At 36.1% G+C, this 22,116-nt stretch overlaps 1 protein-coding gene across 2 annotated transcripts in view; it reads left to right on the top strand.

Moving 5' to 3' along the window:
* TLE1 (transducin like enhancer of split 1) overlaps positions 1-22,116 on the top strand; it is a 60,994-nt gene that overhangs the window by 6,172 nt on the left and 32,706 nt on the right. Inside the window, exons 3-4 of one of the 2 annotated variants that reach the window (XM_026051994.1) lie at positions 10,135-10,197; positions 11,139-11,213. In XM_026051994.1, coding sequence (XP_025907779.1) covers positions 10,135-10,197; positions 11,139-11,213 — 138 coding nt within the window. Of the gene's footprint in view, positions 1-10,134; positions 10,198-11,138; positions 11,244-22,116 lie in introns of both variants that reach the window. The other variant, XM_026051993.1, reaches the window with a different exon arrangement.

Raw genomic sequence — 22,116 nt, 5'->3', positions numbered from 1 at the left:
AAAAAAAAAAAAAAAAAAAAAAAAACCAATAATGATGACTCACAAGCTTCCTTGATAATATGTTCAAGTGCTTTTTCTATCCTTGTTATTGAAATGTTTTCTTAATTTTAGCCTTAATCTGTTCTTCTAAAACTTCGGCTTCCTCTTACATATTCACTGTGCATAGAGAGACCAGATTATTCCTTTTCTTTCCAGAAATCTTTTACATACTCCTACAGTCTAATAATCATCAAGAGAGATAGTGCACAAAGTGAATGCAATATTCCAGTGATAGAGACATCTCCTGCTGAGCACCACAGGTGTGGTCATAGCCTTCCCGCCCCGCCCCAGCAAGTCATTAACTTGTGTTTAATTTCCAGTCCATTGTGGCTGAGGTTTTCTCTGATGGTCTGTTGTTTCTTGGTTCACTGTTTGTGTTCCTGACTAGGTGTTATGATACCTTATTCTTATTTACCCTCCTTTTCTTTTTCCCCACCATATTCGCATTCGATCAATAGGTAGTAGTTGTGGAACTATATTCAGGATACTTAAGTCTTTCTCAAGTTGCAATTTGAAGCTGTCTACAAACTAGTAAGCATAGCTGTCTTCATTTATCGTGATTCTTGGAAAATGAAAATACTATGAAAATTCTATGAAAATACTATGAAGATTCTATGAAAATACTGAGAAGTATTGTAGCTGGCCTACATGCAGAATTTAATTCTTCGAAAGAGGAGAAGGTATCTGTRATAGGTTTAAACAACCATTTTTATTCTCACAAAGTTAGACTATCTTGTTTTGATCCTACAAATGTTACAAGAGTCAAATCTTTAAAGACATTAATAACATCTGTCATCTGTCATTGGAATTTGCATTACTATGATGTTTTTTATTCTTGAAAAACAATTGTGAGTGGTAATTTATACCCCTGTTTAATCTAGAAGTTTGCAGATAAGAGTCTTTTTTCATATACCTTTTCATCAGAAATAACAAGCTGGAGTATCTTGGCCCTTTTAATATATGTGTGTGTGTGTTTGTGTCAGTTGGACACTGTTCTTTCACAGTTCCTTGTCCACTTGACAGTTTTAGGTTCTGCAAAAAGTGTGTCCATTAACTGCTTAGACTACACTCCTATGCCTTTTTTATTACCTTTACTGAAGTTCTTTTGGCCTATTCAGTTTGAAAACATTTAACTTGARTATTTTCTAATTTATTGTTTTCCGATCTCAGCTGTTGTGTTGACCTTACGTAATGTGTAATTTATATTAGTTACTTGATTGCTAATGATTCATCTGTAGTTAAGATAGGCTGTTCTTTTTGCATGTATCTTTTGATCATTATCTCTTCTGCAAGTAAAGGAATCAAACCTTTTTTTTTTTTTTTTTTTTTTTTTTTTTTTTTTTTTTTTTAATTTAAAGTTTTATTCTTTTTTTTTTTTTTTTTTTTTTTTTTTTCCTCCCCCCCACTCCCCCCACTATCCCCCCCCCCACTATCTCACTGTATAGGACACTTAACCTTTGCTGTCACTTGGTACCTAATTTGGCAATTAAGTGTTGGTACTGTGTGTACTTACTTCCTCACCTGACCTTCTTTCTACTTCCTGTATCCTTTCTTCTTCATATCAGGTCCAGGTCGTGTCCAGACGTTTTGCATGTTTAAGCATGATTCAACTTCTTTAAGTAGAAGGGATATGCCCCCATGTCATGGTAATACGGAGAGAAAATTATCTGCAGAACAGACAACTGGCATTCTTGAACCAGGGACAATCTGGGGTTGCTTATAAGAATTGTTTTTTGTTTGTTTGTTTTTTGGTTTTTGTTTTTGTGGTTTTTTTTTTTTTTTTGGACATTGCAAACTTAGCAAGAAAACCTTGCATGAACTGTGTATCCTTATATCCTTCTGTGTATCCTTACATGAACTGTCTTCACTATAATACAAAAAGCCCCTTATGGAGGTGAAAACCTTTTCCCTGAGCATATGAAAGAGTAGGCATAATGTATAAGTAATATTACAATTGTATGTAAATTACTAATTAGTCAGTTTAAGGGGGATGTACTTGGGAAGCTAATGAATGCACAATTACAGTTCACAAACTCAGGAGTGTGTACTTGATCTGTGGGAAACCACTGAGCACTGTGGCTTGTGCAACTCTGAAGTAAATGACCAAATGTCTTTCCAGCATGTGTCATTACTGGCTCATTGCGTGTGGGGCAGCAAATCTGCTTTTTGGACAACATGCCCATGTTGTGAAAATCCCTATTATTTTTAACTCCCTTACGAGTTCTGTGTGTGGGATAAACCTGCTGGTTGATAACAAAAGACTTTGACAAGTCTTCGTAAGTTGTTGTTCATYAGCAGGTCACCTGATAGCACCCATAGCTTCTTGCCCTCCCCTTAGTTACTCCTGATTTAATACAAGTTTAATTACCCTGGTATCCTGGATCTTGATGTGAGGAGTACCTGTTGAGGTTATATACTGCAGCTTTATAACTTGCAATTAAGTAATTTTTTGAATGGTGTAGGTTTCGGTTTTGTAACGTTACAGTAGCGTAAGAAGACACTTTGTGTGGCTTACAATTACTGATATAGCAATATGTCCAGAGAACTGCAGCTTTTAAAGTGCAGGGCTAACATCTTCTAAGGTGATTCTTGTTAAAGGGACACTATTGATTTACGCATTTTTATGAACACCTTTTAAGGCCTTTGTTTTTCTTTATGTTCGTGTTCCTGTATGTTTCTCTGATTTTTGAAAAATCAGATTTGTGGAACTACTGTGATTGTGCAAGTATTTTAAGACAATGAAATTAGATTTAAACTATGCAAATGACATACCCAGAAAATTCTGTGCAAATTGGTTATCCTTTCGTAAGGTGCTGGTGAATATAGTGTATTGATTTCCTTCCTGGTCTTCCTTCAGTATTTCAGTCCCTTGTCCTGATATGAAATTTCTCTTCCTTTTGTGTTAGGTAACATATTTATAATTCTACCAGGTACAAATTCTACCGCGATTATAGCCTTATTATAATGTTAATGAGGACTGACTCCTGACTGGGAGTTCTGTAATTGTCTTGAGTGCAGTAAAAGTAGGTGCTCATTTTGAGTTTTATGCTTTGATATTTGGGAGATGAGTAACTAGGCACTTCTCTAGCTGTGCAACATCTCTTACTTTCTTATGCCTTGCCAGTGAAATGGATCAGTGGGGCAAGTGCTGCTAGGATGTATGCAGAAATTTTGATGTGGCTTTTGGAAGAAAGAATAGAAAGTCATTTCGAAATGACTTAGACCAAAAAGAGCAATTAGCACCCCTTTCTGATWGGGTTATATCAGGTACAGAGCTACAGATACTGCTTCTCATGACTCCATCCTTTTTTCTTCTCTGTTTTTCCTGTCTATCTTCTCATAGGAAGGTGTTGCTCAATTGTTCTCTTCATACCCTCAACTGTAATGATACATAATTTTAGAGAGTTGTGTGGTTTTTTTTTTTTTTTTTTTTTTGTGTGTGTGTGTGGTGGGGGGCAGATGAGGGTCCTGTTCTATGGAAAAAGGGCAACTCATCTGATAGTCCATTCCTGCCCCTTCTCCCTGGAGGGAAAAAAAAAAAAAGAAAAAGAAAAAAATAAACCTTCTTTTTCTAGATAAGTGCTCCTAATGATTCCTTTTAGCTGCTTGGCTGTCTGATATATGCCTCCTTTGAGCTTAGTTTAACTCACTGATTTGGTAGTTCCCAAAGGTGGCCCTTCTACCTCCTGTAAAGCTTCTGCTTACTGGTGAGTGAAAGTGTTGTACAAGTCCAAAGGCTTCCAGCAGGGGTGTGAATAGTTAGATGTTTGCCTCTGGAAGTAAAGGCATAGAGGCCTTCCCCTTGTAACTGAAATGAGCGTYTGACTTGCTCAAGGACTTCATGGAGTGTATATATAGAAGTGGGGTCTGTGTTGGGAGTCTTGGAGGGGGGAAGGATGTGGGAAAATAACTTTGAAGTAAAAATACAACTTTGTGGCCGGTTCAGAGGTTTAAACATTGAATTGAATGTTAGCTCCAGACTTTTATTTGCATTGTTAAGATGGTGATTAATAGAGCTTTAGTAGTTGTCTAGGAATGTTTAAGTAAGAGCTGAGAGATGTGGTAACGGCCCTGCTTAGCCTAGTTTAAGAAGAGTCTTGACACACTGAAAATGTGTGAAAGTACTTTAACATGCTGACAACAGCTTGATTCTTGCCAATTGGCTTGGGTTCAGCAGCATTTACAGCTGCAAATGGGATGGGCAGTTGTTTACAGTGGTTGGTTGAGAGCTACATGGCAGCTCTATGTTATTATAGAGAGAACTGAAATGAGACATCTGAAATGTATTCAGTCACAGCACCTTATAATTGAACAAGGTCCCAAACCTCAATAGATTTTGGAGATTTATACATTGTGTGTAGATTATGTTTAAATAACATGACTTATTTATTGTAATTTGATGACTGATTACTGTAATTTAATCTAAGACACTACAGAGAAATCTAGCTTGGATAGTTAAATAAAAACGCTAATCTCAGAAATTATTTAGCATTATGTCACTTTATCATTTGGTCACTTGATGTTTCTATTCTGTTACTCATACTTTTTCTTCTTCTCCTAAAGGAACCCCTTGTCGTCTGGGATGTTAGTAACATTATTTTGTGAGTGTCTGCCCCGTCATTAAAATGAGTAGTACAAATGTGGGACAGAGGGAAGGCCGTATTTGTTAATGATATGTCATGTAAAACTGACAGCTTCTGCCCAAAATACAGGAATTGTTCCTGTTACTGAAATGAGTGCTACCCCTTGCTGCCTGTCAGATTGAATTCCAACTGTCTGTTAAGAATAAACCTTCCACCCCCTCCTATTGGTGAGAATTTTAGTAATGACAGTGTTTATAATTTAAAAAGCAGTTTGAGGGCCAGCTTCCACAGTTTGTTGCATACGGGTTAATATGGCTGTAAAGAGGAGATGAATGTGACTACTTCTTTGAGCCTATTACTCAAGAGGCCTGTAAATTTGATTGGCTGTTACAATTTGAACAGAATCATTCGATTTGAGAGCAATAGAAAGATAAGATATCCAATTACCCAAATGATTTGCAGGGTTAGCCAACGTTGTCATGGAGATGTGAGTTGGAACAAATTAAATTTTAAGCAATAAAGTAATCTTAAAGCACGTCTGGGAACAAGAAAATTTGGCAGTGGCACTTACCTGAATTGAATCTTAGCTTGACATGCTGTTGTTTGACATTGATATACTGTAGGGGCCTAAACTTTTAAATGGCATGTTGCCGTTATTTTTTTTCCACTTGTAGCCATTGCCAAAACACTGTAGTGTATTACTTTTAAATAAAAGGGCATTAATAATAACTGCTTATCTCGGTGCTTAATGTGGATTCAATAACTCATGAACAGCAAAGTTCATAGAATGCTAGCCTTAATCATTTGAGGCTTTTGCCTGTTTAAGTTTTGAGATTTAATTATACCTCCTCTTCCCTCCAAACCCCCAAATTGTCAGGAGCAAAACTTTTTAGAATTGCTTGAATCCTTCTGTGGCAAATATACAGAAAGCATGAAGAAAGCTGAGCATTGTAGAATGTCTCTTTATTTTCTCTTTTCGCTGTGAATATATATATATACATATATATATTGCCTTTTGAAGGTTTCAATCAAAGAAAGAATAAATGTTTCGCTCTTAAACTATGCCACTTATTTCAGCAGTTCTGCTGGAAAATGAAAATATCGAGTGGGTTCTAAGCATTAACTGATTAAAACTCAAATATGTATGCGCAGTTTCTTATCCAAGGATTTTTTTAATGAAATATTTAGCTGACTTCTAGTTTGCAACAGGGATTTAGAGGTGGTCAAGTGTGTCTCATAAATAGAACTTTTATGTCTGTTAGACAAAGGGAGATGAAAATCAGTCTGAAGTCAACCCATTTGCAGTATTCTCACGACCTTCTTTTTTTATACTTTTTTTTTTCCTCTCATCCTCACCACAGATCATCTCAAATGATTTAGTAATGACCAAAAGCGAAATATTGACCTTTACTCCCTAGTGGGTTACTATGTTACATGATATAAATGGCAGGAAGTCCATTTTGTTCCTTCTAGAGTTCAGTGTTGTACTTGGCTTTTGATGTTTTGAAAGTGTAAGTAGAGGCAAAGTATTTTAGAATTAGATTTTAAAGCTTTTGCAAATGTGATTTGATTTTTTTTTATGGTCCAATTCTTTCTATGTGGGGATTTTTTGTTTTTTTTCCCTCTCCTCCCTGAAAGGGATGAATTAGATATATTTTTTTCAGCACATTGAGTATATTTCTGTTTTGCATAAAATCTGCATGATTATGTTCATTCCCTCTATCACATAACTTGAGTTTTTTTCCCCTTTTTGTAATGAGCTACCTACGTAAAAAACTTTTATAAGAGTAATCAGAAAAAAAACTTAAAACAGCATGATCCTATGTATTAAAATGGATGATAGAACTAGTACCTATTGATATAGTTTTTAGAGGGGAAAGATCTAAGGACTAACAAAATATTGAGATTCTGGATGAGTACACTAGCTGATGTTGCTAGATTATTTTGTGGTCAAAATACTGATTTCACTAAAACAGTATGAAATTTCACATGGAAGCATTTTTTCCTTACCAGCTTTCAAACAGACCGAATACCTTTCCATCAGCTTTTTATTTGTACTAATCAATAGCACAATCTAACTTTTGAGGAGTTTTCAATGGAATTTAGAAACAAAACTGTAATTTCTATAAAATTTTATGTAAATATTGCTTCAGTGATGCTAGATCGAAAAAGTACCAGAGCACTTTTTGTTCAGCATTGTTTTATAAAATTAGACCTAGATAGTTAGGAGACTCCTCAAAGTTGATAATATTGCAGGTGTCTTAATACAACTGATAGTCACACCACATGTCTTGTATGACTGAATTTTTGTTTAGACTAATTCAGGTAGTCCTCAATTCCTTGCTGTTAGAGTTACTTATGAAGTCACTGCTGTAACAAAAATTGTAGATACTGGCTGAMGGATGGGAAGGAGTATTTAAAATCTTGAAGCTGTTGGGTGAGGGACTTCTCAGAGGACTGTTACATTCTTCCATGAGAAGAGCATTTTCCTTAYGCCCTTTTTTTTCCCATTATTAATGGCAAAATTTACATGGGTGGTAACAAATGAGGTTAAAGTACTTTTACTTCATATTTTTCATTGCAACACAAAAAACAGTAATACCTATGAAATTGTGATGATTTAAGTATTAATTCTTTTATGGTGTTTTGGAAAGACCAGGTTGTTATAAGGCAAAATGATCTGGACTACTGTGAAGGAAAATGCTCTTAACGTTTTTCTGTGACTCTTTTATTTAAAAAAAACAAGTGCATACACAAGCTTTTCTTGCCTTTTTTCTTAACAGGTCAATAAAGTGACTTGTGCAAACGAATCTTACATTTAGTAACTGGCCTGGATGCTTTGTTCCTGTTGTTAACAGTTCGCTTTAGCAAAAGACAAATTTAAGTACAAACACTTGAGTTTGGCAAAAGTTAGGTCAAAACATTTAAGCCCTTAATTAGAAGGAATGGAAGCAAAAATCACAGAAGTGAAGACACACTGTCGGCTCAACTTCATCTTAAAATGCAGCTGAATTCCTTCATGTTAATTTTTAATGATGCTTCAAAAAGGGGGGTAGCACTCCAGTTGGAGTCTGACAAGCTTGTCATTTGCAAATAAATCAAAAGACAATCACTGCAACAGCAAGAACTAGTGAATGAAGTAGTTTTGTCATTYTTTGATAGGTCCCATGCTCGAGTCCTCTATTAAAAATGAATATATTCAAGAGGCTCTGCATTAAGAGCACAAACAATTAAGGGCACTTGAGATGTTCTGCTAAGAGCTGCCATAGAGCTACAAGGGCTTTTATGTGAGAGGCAGGCTCTGCGGTCTGCTTTACCAGGGAGCTAGAGAGCGTGGGCAATTAGTCATGTTTGTCTCTGCTCAAGCAGCTTTCCGCAGAATTCTTTGTTTACTTGTTCTTCTGATTGCCCTACATGCCTTAAGATCAGCAGTTAGATAATAGTTATGTTAGATTGGAGAATAACTAGAAGTAACTAATTTTTATTTATTTATTGGACTGGCTACAAAACACATAAGATTGAAATCTTAATAACAGAGGTTATTCTAAAAATCAGTAATTGGTGACATAAGTCTGTATTAACCAAACTTTTTTAGACACTTTTTGAAAAGTTTTTGCTTTTGAAGAATGAAACTCGCTCAGAGGAGTGGTACTGCCATTTTTTTTTCTATTGATGGAGACTGAGTAATGTTTTAGTGGAACTGATCCTGACTGTAAATTTAAAATGTTCAACATTTGTATGCAGTTAAAGAACATCTCCTTCCAAACTTTTAAATAAAAAATAACATTTGCAAGGCAGGAGGAGACTGTCATTAATTCTGAAATCTAGACGCAGTAACAGCAGTATTTTCATATGTAGCATTGTATATGTGAAATGAAACCTTTAGAGGAAGGTGTAGGAAGTGCTGGACAGTTAATTCTATGTAATTCCGACCAAAGATCTTCAAAATCTGGTCTTCAAAATCCGAGCAATGTTTAAGTATAGAAGACTACTGTAGATCTAGTCTGTCCTCTTTTTCAGGTTGTAAAAGACAACTTTAACTCTTACCAGTTGTACCTATGCTAGAATATTTCAGTGAAATGAGTTTTAGGATTTGTATTAAATACAGTGCTAGTGCTTATAATGTACATGGAAAACACAAGATTTGACTGTTGGTAGCAGTGTTTGTGGATGGGAATAAGTTATCTCATAAATATATTATGTGGAGGATTGCCTTTAGCTGTAACTTTTCAGGACTGATCTTTGCTTCAAAGATACTATACCTTTCGAGGTACAAGTTTATTGTATTTCGAACAACTGGGTTAAAGTTAGTTAAACTTCCGTTGACTTCATGGTATGTTAGAGGCTGGCAAGAACTGTCCAGAGTACCATCAGTTCAGTCTAGATATTAATATTGTTTGTGTGTGACTGTGTTATGGTGACTGATAATTAAAAAGAGATCCTTTTAAGCAAAAAAAAAAAAAAAAAAAAAAAAAAAAAAAAAAAAGAAGAAACTTTAATGAACTTTAATGTGTATTTTGAAGTCCTCTCTAAGACATGAGAGTTAATTATGATAATTTTGAATAGCAGGCAGACACATAGGTGTGAAAAGCAGTAAAAAGGCCAGCTAACGATAAAGAACTCTATGCCACACCAGAAACCCTCTTGTTAGGTCTCTGTTGAGGATAGAGAGCTAGAAGTGAGAGATGAATAAAGTAAATGAAAAGTGTGCCTTGAACATTTCATGCTGCTTGCTCTGTATCACTTTCAGTGAAGGATTATTCGTCTAATGGATTCTAGGTTTATTGTTCTTTTGTTACCCATGGTTTTACTAATTCGGTAGTATTGACTATAATATTTTCTGATTAGGTTCCATTCTTTTTCTCTCTTATTTTAATTCTCAGTATGGATGCCTTGGAAGTCTATATCTAATATGTCACAATGCTGCCTCAATTATGTTTTCCTTCTGTTAGTATAACTAATTTTGCCTTCTAATTCTTCTCTTTTTCAATTGTCTCTTTAGTCTTTGTGTTCCTTTAAATGCATCTTCCAGGAATGAGACTTCTTAGGACAACTAATTGTTTTATAGACTTTAAATTTAGATTTACAGTTGTAAAACAGATTGTGAAAGACACTTTCTCCTTGCCCACTGCCTTTGTGTTATGCTGGTTGATAATTTGAATGCTGGTTGATAATTTGAATAATAGTATATCTGTCTTTTAAAAGGTTTCATCTTGGAGTTAAAAAAAAATGCTTTGATGTTAACAACCTATGTACAAGGACCAGATTTGCACTTAAATGTGTGTACAGTTTATATACTTGAGACATAGCTGATGTTTAATGTAGCTAACTAAATTTATGTTCTGATCGAAGCCTGTATACCAACTATTTGTATTTGCAGTAGTTTGAAGGAATAGATTTTTCTTATTGTCTCCAGTGTGTGAAGTTAATGTGATTCTATAGATAACTGGATATATGTGAGCAACCCTAAAACACAGTTTTAATCAAATTTATCTTTTTTTTTTCCCTATAGACAGAAATCGCCAAGAGATTGAATACAATTTGTGCACAAGTCATCCCATTTTTGTCTCAGGAAGTAAGTAAAACTGTTCAGCTGTTAAAGTGCAATTATATTGCTTTTCTGTTTGCAAATTAGCTAGTTTTAAGATGTTAATTTTACCACAATGCACAAGTGTAAGGAACATCTGTTATAGCTGAAGTGTGCAATCCTCCTGCTAATTTGGTCTAACAAATCTGAGTTCAAACTAGTGACAGTAGCTCAGCCTCATTCATTGCTCTGAGGAGAGGAGGAATCTGTAAAATATTATCAGTGTAACATAATTATTTCACTTCCAATTGTGTTAATTGCTTGCATGATATTCAGTTATCAAATGCAAGTCCAGTGAAGTAAGAATGCTGGTCTTGTCTACACATTTCTCACCTTTTACACCAAAATCAGATCTCGGATCTAAAACTGTTGTTTAAGGTTACAAACCTGCGTAATAAATCTTGCTYGAATTACTATGATTTTAGCATATTGCAGGCAACTGCTGTTACATTTTGAAGCCTGCTATTTTGGATGTGCATTTTCAAATTCCACAGTTCACAGCATTGCTAATTCTTTTTGAGACTAGTGAAACACTTAGGCCTCTAATTTGAAAATTCAGTAGGTTTTGCTGTGTGGGGACAGAGTATATAAATGTTAAAAATGACATTAGTTTGAAGCTGACATTATTTTTCTGTCAACTCAATTAGACAGTGCTATTCATTTGCTAGAAAATTAATACTGAAATGGCATGGGAAGAGAGGTGAGATGACTGAATGCCTTCAGGGTTCTCACTTACTTTTGATGAGCAGGTGAGAAAGAGCACTGTAGTTTCCTACTTGTCTAGCATGTATCTTATAATAAATAGCCTGGATTTCTGTAGAGAAACTGATTTTTCTCATGCTTGTGATTGTGTTTTTATTTTAGTACGATTTGGAGCAGTAAATGTTGTAACAAAAATTCCTCCCCCACGTTCCTCCTTATTTTAATAGCATCAGCAGCAAGTGGCCCAAGCTGTAGAACGTGCCAAACAAGTGACCATGGCTGAGCTGAATGCCATCATCGGGGTACGTGGCCTTCCAGGTCTACCTCCTACAGTGTGTATAACCTGCTTTCATACCTTTCTGATTTGCTGTTTTTAAAATAAACTTAATTATTTGTTATCTAACAGTGTTACGATGCCTAATACTGCTCAAATGATTTTGCCTTGGTTTGCACAGATTTTTAGCAGGGATTAAGTTAACAGCAGTTTCCTCTGTGAAAACATTGTTTTGTTAAGCAATACAGTGCATAGCAAAATTTTCCCAGCAAGAAAGATAATGTTTAGCACAATTACTTGTTTATTTGATGGTACTGTATATCAATTGATCTAGTTATCTTTGCCTTATGTTTTTTGGGACACCTGAATTCTTGAAGCTTGTACAACTATTCATTCTTTTCATCCCATTTCTTGTGAATCTTTCAAGAATTTTAAAACAGCAAGCTAATGAAAAGAAACTTTGCTTTGAAGTAGTATTAATTGTCTGACACAATGTTCTAGTAGCCTTTCACCAACTTAGTGCTTCTAAATATGCTGAAATAAGTTAATGCTACTTTCTTGTGACTGGTTGTCAATCACAAGTCATTTGTTTTGTATTAATGAACTTTGTGAACTATACATTCCTTCCACTGCATGAGTTGATTTCCCCCTCCCACTAAGTCTAGAATATTTCTCATGTCTTCTGCCCTTCCAGACTAAGTGAAAAAAGTAGCTGAAACAAGAAGGCGTCATTTCTGATTTTATTCATATGTGAACGCCTTGAGCGGATTCAAATTACTCATTTATCAATTTATGTTAATTGCTTGTGAGAAGATGCCCTGCTGGTCTTTATAGTTCCCTCAGACACTTTGTAATGATAATTAGACATGCTGCTGTACGGATTAACAGTGCCATAGTCCAATGACGTCTACAGACAATGGAACCAGTTAATCCATCTGTGCTTAAAATTACATCCCAACTGGAGATGGGAAAAAAAAATAAGAGCAAAGGAGGATTAAAAGAATGAGCCTCAGCTTGAAAACTCTCCTTTCATCAGTTTCTCAATTGCAGATCTGCAGTTGGTTTGCCTGTGGTAAGCTATTGGCAGTCAATTAGGTGAAATAAACTGGGAGGGTGACCTTCATTTCCCTTTAATAGCTTTTTTCCTCCCTGAAATGGGGAGCTTCAGTGGATTTTCAGCTTAGATTTTATTCAAGCTGCTTTATTACACTTGACAGATTAGCTTTGCATAAACATACCCCCCCTTCAAATCTGAGCTGTTTTTTTTCTTCATATCAAATTCTGACTGTTACTTAGTTGATTTGCTAATCGCACTTTAAAAACCCACACAATTACATCTGTATCTGTCACAATCTCCTCTGTGCTTTGCTTCTGTAATGAATTACTTTATTTTGGAGATCAAATCAGCTATTCATATAGGACATGTGCATTTGATATTTGATGAACAAAGATTAGAGAAATGCCTTTTTTCTTTTTTTTTTCAATGAATTATTTTCTTAGGGCTAATCTGAAGTGGAAAGTCTGTATTCTTAGAGAATATTTTATGCAGTAAAAAGAAATAGGTTTTAAAATCTCTTTAGGATTAGCAAAATTTGATTTGTCAAAGTTATAATGGTAGTGCTGTCCTGCATGTAAATTATTCAACTCTTAGAGAATCTGTACAACACAGTCTCTTAAAAGCAATGGGATCTACAAGTACCACATTACAGCTTTTTTTTTTTTTTTTTTTTGCGGGAAAGCCCTTTGGGAGGAGGAATAGAAACATTTTTTATTTTCCCCCTCTCAATTTCAAATTGCCTGATATTCTCCAGATGAAATACTAGAATGTGTCCTCTTAAAGACTTCTGAACAATGCAATACAAATCCAAAATTAGGAAGTGAACACAGTGGGACCAAATGTTCCTTGGCTGTGTAGATGCATGCATGTGCATAATACTAAAATCGGATGCATGTCACAATGATCTTTTACAGTCGTACATGATCAATAATTATCTTGTGCTGCACAATAAGCTTCATACTCTGACATATCCTTAATTTTGTTTGAAAGGGATTGTGTGCATCCTGGAAAATCTGAATAGCATAAAATTGGGTTGACGATTCGGTGGACCTTTGCTCGCCTTCACTGAGTGTGCAGTGTGTTGAGCTCTCTCCCCAGAGGGGAGGAGACATCAGAAGCCTGTCTGTTCCTACAAGCAGCAGCTGCACTGAAAGTAAACGCAGCTCGGTTTGATAGCAGCTGCCAGTATTGTTCAGGGGCCCAACTTAGTTTAAAGAACAATGGAAGGGTCGTGCTCTTAAAAGTTCAGTGTCTTTCTAGATAAGACAAGAAATAGCAATTTAAAGGGTTATACATTTATTATGAGCGTGAAAGATCATGAAGCTTCTTTTCAGAATGCAAATAGGTTGGAGGAATCTGTAATAGTGGAAGATGAAATCAGATAGCCCCTGGTTCCACACTACTAGAAAATAATTTATGTACAGTAAAAAGAAACTTGAATAACTGTCTTTTTAGATGGGATTCTTTTAGATACTTTCTCCTTACTAGATGAAATCTGTGTTTTTTGATGTTGCTCTTTAAGAGCTGACTCTCTTTTCCTTCTTCATTTATTTTAAAGGGCCATTGTATTTTAAATCTTCATGAGTCAAAGGTTTCTCATTTCGCTTGACTGAGTTGGAGCAATTCTTGTTGCTTCCAAACCATATATGAAATCTGGAAGGAAACCAAGGCTTTAATTAGTGGGGGCAATTTTTAAAAATAGAAAATATTTTTGATTTCTCTTCATTTTATGCTTGTATTATTTCTATCTGAAAAAGTTATAATCTGTTAAATGTAAGGATGCAGGATTTGGGTCTTACGTGTCTGTGAGGAACTTAGAAATTTATACCTGTCTTCTCAAAAGCTGAATTTTGAAGTTGATGTATATTATGCATGAATAATGAATTGATATATTCAGTATTTTGTCTGTTTTGTTTTTAATTTAAAAAAAAGTAATATGATTGGSTTCAATGAGCTTGTAAACAGTGCTGAGCCTTTGTGTTGGTTAGAACTGCTTACACTACAGGAAGGAACTGTGAATGAAGATCAGCTACTGACAGTTCTGTCTCTGTTCCTATTATTACTCCTGCATGTTTATGAGGGCTTTTACCTTTCAGCTATTGGGTAGTGGTGTGACTAAACAACATAATTTTTTTAGGAGGAGGGGGAAGAGAGGACATAATTTATATACGTATTAAATTTGAATGAAGTACTAGATGTACTAGATATGTAAATTTGACTGTAAGAGATATGTGCGTCTCAACTCATAGGCACTACTCAATGTTGCAGCTGCAGGCAGTTCACAAATTTGGGTTTAAGGAAGAATACTGATCTTGATATGAGAGGATTAAGTAGATTACCACAGTCTAACTTCAGGGAGTGTATTTTGCAGGGAGGTGTGTTTGTGCATGTGGCTTTTGTTTGTTYTTGCTTTTGCTTGAGGTGGGATTAAACCGAAAACCAAGGGTACTCCAGAGTTCATGCTCGGAAAGACCCTTGGCAGTTACTGGTCTATCTAGATGTCACCTATTCAATCTTATAAGATTTCTTTACTTCCAAATTAATAGAATACTAGGTTGTTCCATGTAGGAACAAACAGATATCTGAAACAAAAACATGAGCAGTGAGCTGGAATCTTTGTAGTACCATATCTTAAGTAGTGTATGACATACTGCTGAAGTGTATGTTATTTTGCCTTTTGAGGTGAGTTGTTAATGGCTCTGTGAAATGTGTCTTTTTGGATTGACTGTGCTCCTGAGACAGACTGAACTGTAGCCCTCTGAGAGGGCCCTCCAGTGTTGCATGTGGTGATTGGCTAAAGGATTAGCAAAATGTGGGATTACAATTTTTTTTTCTCTCCTTGACTGTGGTTGCCAGCTATCTTTGGGATTGTAGTAAGAGGATGAGGTTAACCTCTTGAGGGTTTATTCTTATGAGTGTGTAGTTAATCCTTGGAAAGCCTATAAATAACTAGGCTGTACGTTTCATTATAAAATAGAAATACAGACTAGAACAGAAATGAATGCAGAATTTAGTGCAGGGGAAGAGCTAAGCAGCTGTAGCATTACTTAAGATCCTCCTCATCTGTGATCTGCAATATGTACCAAGCAAAGAAAATGTGGGGGAAGGGAGGAGAACTGGCTTAGTTCTTCTAAATAAATGACATTGAACGAGCACAAGATGCTTACCTCACTTTTAACATACTAACTTGGTAAGACCAAGTCTTAAATACTTAGAATTGGAACTTTGTCAAATGAGGAAATTTCCTGGCTGCTTCCTTCTCCACTTAATTGCAAGCAAATATTGTCATGTTAGCTGCCATTAGCTTTAAGACATGTAAGCGAATTTTAATACAGGTGAATAGAGATGATATTTGTCGTTGATGACAGTTGGTATTCCCAAAATGCTAGTCCCTAAACAATGGCCTTTTTTTTTTTTTTTCTTCTTCCTCTTTTCTTGGTATCATCAAGTTTTGAGGAAAAGAGATAGCTTAATTCATGCTTACTGGTAGTTTGACCTATTCTAAAAAATGCTCAGGACAAGGTGAGCAAAATAGGAATGAACAGGCAATGAAACCCAGTTATACATACTCACTCTTTGTGTATATATATCTTTTCGTCCTCTTCTTTTAAAGACAGAGAAATAGAGGATGTTGGAGCAGCAGAAGAGTGTATGATGGCGTATCTAAATATCTGAGCTGACATTACAGGCCAGACTCCCCTTGATTTGCAAATTTTTCTATGTGGTTCAACAAAACAAGTTTTATATTGATCTTAATCCAAAAAGGTATACAAGATTTTTAAGTGAATTTCTCTTTTAGAGTTAATGTTCAGGCTACAAGTCAGAAGTGAGACTGTGTGTATAGGAAGCTGAGCAACTTTCAAGAAAAGAAGGAAAAGGAGATAATTGAGATGTGAGAAGTGTGGTCATACAGTGCTCAAAACAGAGCATGGGCCATGGAGGATAATGTTAAGATATCATAAAAGGCAAGGCAAAGACCCAGTTTGCACAGCAGTTTACCTCATTAGACTGGGAGAGAACTTGCACCAACTACTTAGGGATCCTGGTAACTGTTTTTTTTCCCCTGTCCTGCTCTCCTCTTCTACCCCGGGATCTTTGCTGAATTATTAAGGCCACCATCCTGCATTAGTGAGGCCATTGTTCTGTAAGTCCTTAAATTCATGGAAATGAGCAGTGCTGTTTTTAAAGGTGCTGGCTATCTGTAACTCTTTAAATCAAGCATGATCATATGCTGTTGCATTAAGATAGCAAAAACAATGGTTAACAAAACTGCTCTAATTCATTTTCAGAAATGATAGCTATTTGGGAGGAGGGAGTCTGCAGAATGTACAGGGACTTTTCAAAAAGCCAGTGTGTGCCTTGAAACAATAAACGAAAAATGAAGGTGATAACTTTTCTCATAGCTATCATGCTTTCATTCTTTTGGAAGCTGTAAAATGTATTTCTAGTAGCAACTGAGGCAAAAGCATTTAATATAAATGGTGATAGTCATCACTTAAATTATTATATTTGAATTAACTTTTGGAGTTCAATTTACTAAAAAGGCCTTCTACTTTATCATTGATATCTTCAATAAGATTTGCGTTTCTGGAGTATAAAAGAATCTGGGAGGGAAAGGAATGCTTCTTAAGGTATGATAAATCACTAATAAAAATAAACCAAACTTAACCCTAGAAATCCCACACAGAAGAGTAATACCTCTAGGTCATTTTCAAAGTCGTGCTCGTACATGCTTGAACTGGTTATTTCTGGCTCCTGTGGTACCAGGAACATTCTATTAAAGTGTATATTGGATGGTAGCAGCGTGCTAACAGCAAAAAAAAAAAAAAAAAAAAAAAGGATATTTCGGATTTGGAGTAATAGTAGGGTTTTATGGTTACTCTAGAAAACTTAATATATGCTTGCAAATTCTGCAAACAAGAAGCAATATGTGCTAACAGATTCTTTCTAGGGATTTAAGGCTTTCATCTGAATCTTTGAATCAAGCAATATGTACCTGTATAAAATAAAATTAAAAAAAAGAAAAGGCCTTGTTTTTTCAAGTGACCTGTACTCGCAGTGGACAGAACAGTAAAACTGCTTTCAGAAAATCAGCCCTTGTCTAGTCTGAACCAAGAGATAGAGACTTTTAAGATGTTCTTGTGTGTATTTTAGGTTGTGGTTTTGAATTTTTGGCTCCCCTGTAGTCTGGGAAAGTCCTTTGGCAAAGACATGTTTTCCTGAACGGTGATCACTCTTTCCTTTTTCACTCTGCTTCTGTCTTCCATTCCCTCCAGCTCTGTGTCATCTGTCCTTTGTGAAGGCTTTTCTGATTACTTCAGCATCCCAATGTCTGTTTCATCCAGTGCTGTCTTCGTGTTGGCTTCAGTCTTGCTCTGTTTATTTTGTATTTCTTTGAAATTTATTTGGGGGGGGGGGGAGAGGAGTACCTTTATTAACACAGGAAGCAGCACACACCTAAATCTTGCAGGTTTTTTGACTAGTTTCCATTTTTAAATGATTATTATTATTTTAAAACATTTCTTGAGATAGGAACTAAATCCAATCTATGCTGAACAGTTCTAGAAGAACAGCTGTTACCTGAAGTTTAGGCATTCACACACATACATATATATGTATAAAATATATATAAATATGGTAGCAAAAGGGTTTCTTTGGTTAATGGAGCTAGTTAATGGTGTAACTGACTGATTCTGCCAGCTTAGCTGCAGACATGAGCACTAGCCATCATTTAGTGGATCCGCGTTTGATGTAAGCTATCAAGTTTTAGGCTGACTTACCATGCCTGAAAGCACAGAGGAGGGAAGAAAAGCCCTCTCTCCTGTTGGCAGAGGTCCTTGTGTGGCTGCAGCTACACCAGYGGAGTGCTAATGCCCCTTAGGGAGAAGATGTCACTGAACTGGAAGAATTCCATCTGCTGGCAGTGTCCCATCCTCCCTGCAGGGCTCTGCTGGCATGGAAGGAACTGTGGAGGCTCCATAGCGCAGCGAGACTTCTGGTGTAGATCTGCTCTTGCAACAGTGCCAGTCATGCTGGCAGTGCTATATAATTACTCCCTCTATGTCAGTGAGATGCTAAAAATCTTGCCATTTAACAATTATCACTAAACTTTTGTTAAATAGTTAATTACTGATCATTTGGGCGGGGCRGGGGGGAGAACAACTAATGTGCTTATTCACTGGGTGTGGTAGCAAATCCGTTTAGGTGGGGTCACCCACATCTGTCATTACTRTTTACAACAAGGATCTTTCAAAAAGAGCCCTGCAGTGTAGTATCACATTGTCTTTCTAATTCTGATGCCTGGACTTGTCCTCCAGAATGCCTAGAGGAGAGGCAGAGAAACCTCGCTGTTCTGAAGTGAGACAGAAAGCCAAAGCAAAAAAATAAAGGAACTGTTCAGCTTAGAAAAGCTAAAGAAAAACAAAAGCATGGTTTTTGTTTGTTTGTTTTTGTTTGTTTTTCCCTATGCCCTGTAGCTTATAATGGTGTTGTAGGAATTATACACTGGTTAATAAACTGCCCTTTGAAAATCATTTGCTTATGGAGTTATATTGAAGAGCATTGAAGGCAGATTTGTCAGTTACATAGGTGTTAAGCTAACATTATTAAAATTTGAAAATTGGATCTGATGACTCTACAAGTATACTGAGCATATTTGTAGGTAGGCTGCAGCTGCCTCTATAAATTGAATTCATAACAATCCAAGTCTTTCTCTGGAAGAAACATTTAATTTTCTTTGTAAATAAATGTCCAGATTACTCATACAATACAGAGCATATCAGAAGATTCATGCTGAAGAATATATTCCTATTCATACATCTTGCATAAAAATTTTAAAGAGCTTTCTGAGAGTCCCACAGTTATGGCAAAGCAAATTTAAGGTTTTTGCTCGCGAGTTGCAGATTGGAATATAACTTCAATCATATCGACAACCGTACACTCAGTTAATTTATGCACTTCATTGAAAGCAATCTAYGTATCCCAGGAGTTTATTGGCCTCCAGTTAAAATCTAATGCCCCTTCTTACAATTTTTATTTATTTATTTATTTTTTGTGGAGTACTTTTTCTCTTGGAGTAAATTCAACATCAGCTCATAGGAGTTCATTTGGCAGATTCATTGGCRGTGTTAGAGTGCAAAAAGGTTTGATCTTTTTTTTTCCTCCATAAAAAGAATAAACTTCAGTGTATAGATCATGTAATGTTCTTGTAAGGTAATCAGTGGGGACATTTTTGCTTCTAATATTTATTATAACCATTATTCAGTGAGATAAATACAATCTTTATTCTATTTTATATATTTATCTTTTATTTATCTTTTATTTTAATTATTTTTAACATTAGAGATCACGGTCTCTAATGCAAGAGGGGAACTCCGAAACTGTCCAGGTTTAGTAAAAAACAGGTGTACCTCAGTATAAAGTGTGGTTAGGGCATCAGTGCATAAGGGTGCTCTTTTAAATCTTCATGAGTCAATTGAAATGAGCATTGCTTTTCTTGTTCTGAGTTTTATGAAGAACAAAGAGAAGAAAGAGATGGGATCTTTTGTAGACCCTGTTCCAGGAGTCGGGATAGCTGTGAAGGAAGTCTGAAAATGAGAGGGAAAAAAAAGGCAATGAGGAAGGAGTCATACAAAGAAGTGGAAAAAAATTGAGGAGAGGAAAATGAAAATGGCAATAATCCAGAACCATATGTTTCATGACTTTTTAGAATAGCTGGGGCATGCTGAGAGTCTTTTATCCGCACTTCTATAGATAAAAGTGATAGAAGGGGACTTGGTTTGGTAACGTGTCTATTTCACTGCTCTGTGTTGGCAGAACTGTGAAATAAAGCTTGAGCCTCATTTCACTTATCTTAGAAAGGAAACTTATTTGTGAGAACAGAGCTTTTGATGTGTGGCAAGTTACCTTGCTTACTTATATTAGTATAAGATACCTTACTTATCTTAGTATATCATCAGTTTTACAATTAAAATTTGTGGCAGTCTAAACAGCCCCTTCTCCTTTTAACGAAGAAAAAAAAAAAGAGGGGTGTGGCTGAGATTGAGTGTGATTTGAATTTTTGAGTTGTTTGAACACGTGAAGGCAGGAGCTGTGAAAAAAAATTCGAGCCGCCTTTTCAGAAATTGGTTTGCTAGTATCAGATTAAAGCAAATTCCCGTAGTAATATAAAAGAATAACAGCCCAAACAAACAAACCTCACAACCTTAAAATAACTTTTTTATCTTCCTGCTGAATTTCATATCTGTTTTCTGACATCAGTCATATCCACAGAAAGAAGTTTGATTCCTGTGGGAGTGAAAAATAAATGACAACATCCAAAGACACTTTCTCTGTGCATCTGTCTGTAAAAACATGAACATGAAAAAGGAACAGGATTTTTCCCATGAGATAGTTAGGTCTTTAAATAATTATTGAACATACATTTTATGTGTATGAAGTGTGTAGGCTTTTGATAGCTTTTGCTAACACTGTCTTTCTGTGGAGTTAAATCTCCTTAATAGGTGACGTTTAATTTGTAAGTGGACGAAGTTTGCTGAAGACAGTTTCTTTGTTCTGAAAAGATAAGGCTCATCCTGCACCCAAGGCACTGTGGCTTGTTCACATAATGGATAGTTAGCAGATAACTTGTACAAAACTACAAAGATTATGCTCTCTGCGCTCTCTGCTCACTAGTGAAAGATGCAGCAGTGTGGGCACTTTCAGATTTGTTTACAAACTTGTTTACAGACTGTAGAGCATAGCTTCTTATCTGTCAGAAAAAAATCGTAGCCTTTAAAAGAAATGAGGAAACAGTTAACCAAAATAAGCACAGATGTTTCAAATGAATTAATTAGGGAAATATATATATATATATATATATAGTACTATATAGTACCTGACTTCAGAACATATATATATATATAGTACCTGACTTCAGAACCACAAAGTGGTTAAGATTGGAAGGGACCCCTAGGGATCATCTAGTCCAACCCCCTGCTCCAGCAGGGACACCCAGAGCACGGGGCACAGGGTGGCATCCAGGCGGGTTGGGAAGATCTCCTGGGAAGGAGACTCCACAGCCTCCCTGGGCAGCCTGTTGCACTTCGATTTTTTTTTTCTGAAATGTGTTTAAACAAGGAGAAAAGGATAAGCAATACCATTTAGTTTTGCAGATAGCTGCTATGGTATGGAAGAATACTGCTTCAAGTAGGTCAGAAGGAAATGTCTTGCAATGACTAATGACACACTTTGCAATTACTAAGTCTGATAGTGAATGTGCCAGGAGTGAGGGGGAGAACTGGAAAGGAAACACTGCACTACTGAAGCAGAAAAGGGGTTAGTGTGACCTGCATATGTGAGGATACAAGTCTGTTTTCATGTATGTAAGCAGAAATAGGTACCTTCCTAAGGGAGGTTGCCTGCCATCCTCTGAAATTCCACCTGCAGCCAAAACAAAACATAAAAGTAGATGCTGCAGACTTTAGTGGGAATAAGCTGATAGCTTCCTGTAATGATTTTACTTCTAGACATGAATATTGCTAATCTGTATGATGTGCTCAGGTATTTGTTTTCCAAGAGGAGGAATCTGGAAGAAGCATGCTATTGGGTTGTTTCCTTTCAGAGAAGGATAAAATTGCAATATTGGTTTTAAGAGTCTCTAAACAGCAAGGGTAGAGGCCATTGTTTAGTCAACTGTGCATGCTCAGGTAGCTGCCCTGTCTTGAAGATGGAGCTGAAGAGGTGATACTGATTACTGATGTTCCAGTATTTGGAACTGTCAGGATTGCTCAAGAGTTTTAAGGACTGCATTGGCTGTAAATGTTTGACTGTTTGACTGCATTGGCTGTAAATGTAGTTCTCCCTTCCTTCTACCATTTAAGCAAGCAGACAAAAA

This window comes from Nothoprocta perdicaria, unplaced genomic scaffold, assembly GCF_003342845.1.
Source record: "Nothoprocta perdicaria isolate Ctin4 unplaced genomic scaffold, notPer1 scaffold_82, whole genome shotgun sequence".
Classification (NCBI taxonomy): Eukaryota; Metazoa; Chordata; class Aves; order Tinamiformes; family Tinamidae; genus Nothoprocta; species Nothoprocta perdicaria.
This window is presented reverse-complemented; position numbering and strand designations above follow the sequence as displayed.